The following is a 3,240-nucleotide window of genomic DNA, read 5'->3' on the forward strand; positions in this document are numbered from 1 at the left end:
ACCAATGCTCTCATTATTGTTTTTGTCTTGCTGATGTTGGATCACACTCTGTGCTGTAGGATATTTTGAGCTCTATCACATCTAAATTGTCACTGAAGGAGGCTGCCAGGACGAGCATCTTGTCGAGCCAGTGGCGGCGTGTTTGGTTGTGCCGCGCCTACATTGATCTCAGTCATCACAGTCTTGTCGGAGTCCGACAAGGAACGATCCTGGACTGGTCCTCGAGGTATTAGACTCAACAGGCGCAAATTTATTAAGAGTGTTGGTGCACTTCTCCAGCAACACGAGGGTGTAGGGACCGAGGACATCAGAATCAGGCATAATCTCTGTGATAGATATGCGGGTCATATCGATAGATTGGTCGACTATGCTATTGCGTCGAAGGCGAAGGGTCTCATTCTTGAATTATGGGCAGTGAATTATGGGCCCACGACAGTGCCATATAATTTCCCTCTTCAGGTTCTTGATACAAAGAACTCAAACTTGCGCCGTCTGGAGCTTTGGTTTGTTTCCTTAAGTCTGCCTGCCAGTTACAGGGGATTTCAGAATCTCACTAAGCTTTGCCTGCGAGATGTTAGTATTACCAATGAAGATGTTCAACGTTTGCTGTCTGAAGGCAATCATCTAGAGTGCCTCCGTATTACCTACTGTAAGATGCTTACCAGTTTAAGGATTCCACATTGCCTGAATCGCCTTAAGGTTTTGCTTGTTCTGAGTTGCCCGCTACTTCAAGACATGACGCTAGATTGTGGAGTGCCAGCACTCCACTATAGAGGCTCATTGATACCAATGGAGTTTGCTGCACCTTTGAAGCTAAGGAAACTATCGATTGAGTTATTGACTTGCCATTCTGCTCTAGGATTCATCTTCAATGAACTCCCAGCAACTCTCCCACGTCTTGAGATGCTCTCATTAAGTTGCACACAACTTGAGGTTTGCATTTCCCCTGCCGTTTTGTATTTTCATTGGTTATGTTCGTATTTATTTTATGTTGGTTTCATGTTTGTTTTATGCAGAGGGTTGATTCAGTGAGCAGGCTTTCCAAATTTCGTTCTCTGCATCATTTGATATTAAACTGGACTATTTCTGGCTCTGCACGCGGGACAACTGATATCCTCGACCTTGGTTGTCTCCTAGAGGCTGCCCCTTTCATGGAAAAACTAGAATTGCATGTAAGCCTATCCTTTTCAGCTTTCAGTTCTTCAGTTGTATGTAGACATGAGACTTAACTTGTTCAATTATATAGATATATATACTAGACATGGGTTAACTAGTAATATTGCTATATTAGTACGTATATTGTACGTAGTACATTGTCTAAGAGATAAACACACAACATTGTGAACAATTTGTAGGAGGTTACTCGGCAACGGCAGCAGCACCTATATTTCAAGATATATGCATTTAGTCTTCTAGCTCACTAAAGTTGTTTATGATTGTTGTCCTAAGGGATGCAAAAATAAATAAAAAAATCGTCGCTCATAGTTTAGCTAAAGAGAGTGGACTTCACCCTAATGTTTGGGTGGATGATTCCCCTAGTTTTAATAAATGAAGTGAGACATGGTGGAATTCCGTTAAAAACATATAAGAAGGCCAAAATATCGAGTCTTGATGTTTAACTATTTGCGCAACACTAGTCTGTGCAACCTCCTGTAGTATTAAGCTATCATGAGGAATCTGTGATCTCTAACATGGACAGAGCTGATCGATTAATTGGTCCCGCAAATAACATGTCACCCGTGTAGCTTATGTGTCTATATCTAGTGTCTCTGTTATCTTATATGATTATATCTCTCTCCTGTAAGTTTATATTGCTTATTTTATTTCTTGTATACATGTTACTCCCTCTGTAAACTTTTATAAGACCTCGAGGGAGTACAAATTTGTTTGGTCATTGCTGGTTGAGGTACTAACAAAGCTGTTTTCATGCTTAAAGATGGTAATGGACCATTTCCTACACAAGCGGTACTGTCATGAAGACGGCGAGCTGAGGAGTCTCCCTTCATGCTCGCACTCACATCTCAGTTTGGCGCATATAAGCGGATTCATCGGCGAGAAAGATCAACTGGAGCTGGCGCTTCATATTCTCCACAATGCTACGGTTCTCAAATCATTGAAGATCGATCCATGGCCGAGAACAGCTAACCCTATACGAGCGCGCGTCAAGTCAGAAAACCGTCTTGCCAATGGTCGGAGTGTTGCATTGGAATTTCTTTGCAAAGATGACTACCGCAATGTCGTCAGCGTGCTTGAAGATGTGGGGGAGTAGTTGGTCACTGCTTTCCATTTGGCCTGCGTAAATGTATTTATTGTTTAGGGTTGTCTGAGTGATTTTCTTGAGGAAGCCGCGTTGTTAAGACATGTTCTGAGCCCGTTGTGGTAAATGGTTTAGATTTTTGCAAAACCTCATGCTAGTCTGGACTTGGGTGAAAGTTTAGGAAGCAACAAATAAAAAACAAATGAACTCGTTTGAAAAAAGAACATATCGAACTCTTTCATTCTTGAATTTCTTTGATCTTCACTTGACTAATTATGGTTCAACGGCACTTCATCTGCTGCCCGTAAGACTGGGGCACCGAAGGCACTCCCAATGTTTCAGTCCCTTCAACAATGAAAATACTAAGCCAAAGAAGACAAAAAAACTGTTATAGGAAAACAGTTTTTTGAACAAGGTACAATTGCAAATGCTCATATACACGCACATACACTCATCCTACTGAACGAACATCGTTGCACATGCACCCATCCTACTGGATGAACATCGCTGAAAAGGCTAAAACTAATCTAGGAAAATACGATAGCTAATGACAAACAATTCCGATGCACAACAAGATTTTGAAGATTGCTCTATAGCAAGTCTCACACGCGCATACAAGACTTTTTAAGCCAATCCCGCAATGTTATGGTGCTGAGTGTTGACCGACTAAAAGGTAACATGTTCAACAGCTAGGTGTAGCGGAGATGCGCATGTTGAAGATGAATGTGTGGCCACACAAGGAAGGATCGGGTCTAACATCGTCGGAGATCATTCGGGCATATTCAGCGCATGCCTACAGAAGCTCCAGTGCATAGCGGACGGCTAAAGTGTGTTGATAATGTTAAGAGAGGTCGGAGCAGACCAAACTTGACATTGGAGGAATCCGTAAGGAGAGATTTGAAGTACTAGGATATCACCAAATAACTAGCCATGAACATGTTGGTGGTCCTTTATGCAAAGGCTATTGTTCCACTATCTTTTTG

The 3,240-nt window shown here is 42.0% G+C and overlaps 1 protein-coding gene across 4 annotated transcripts in view; it reads left to right on the top strand.

The window, feature by feature from the left end:
• LOC119320113 overlaps positions 1-2,435 on the top strand; it is a 3,445-nt gene extending 1,010 nt beyond the window's left edge. For all 4 annotated transcript variants that reach the window (XM_037594237.1, XM_037594238.1, XM_037594240.1 and 1 more), the window contains 3 exons: positions 60-933; positions 1,017-1,172; positions 1,937-2,435. In XM_037594237.1, coding sequence (XP_037450134.1) covers positions 655-933; positions 1,017-1,172; positions 1,937-2,269 — 768 coding nt within the window. In that variant the 5' untranslated portion in view covers positions 60-654 and the 3' untranslated portion in view covers positions 2,270-2,435. The remainder of the gene's footprint in view (positions 1-59; positions 934-1,016; positions 1,173-1,936) is intronic.
• The last annotated feature ends 805 nt before the right edge of the window (positions 2,436-3,240 follow it).

Source organism: Triticum dicoccoides, chromosome 6B, assembly GCF_002162155.2.
Source record: "Triticum dicoccoides isolate Atlit2015 ecotype Zavitan chromosome 6B, WEW_v2.0, whole genome shotgun sequence".
Lineage (NCBI taxonomy): Eukaryota > Viridiplantae > Streptophyta > Magnoliopsida > Poales > Poaceae > Triticum > Triticum dicoccoides.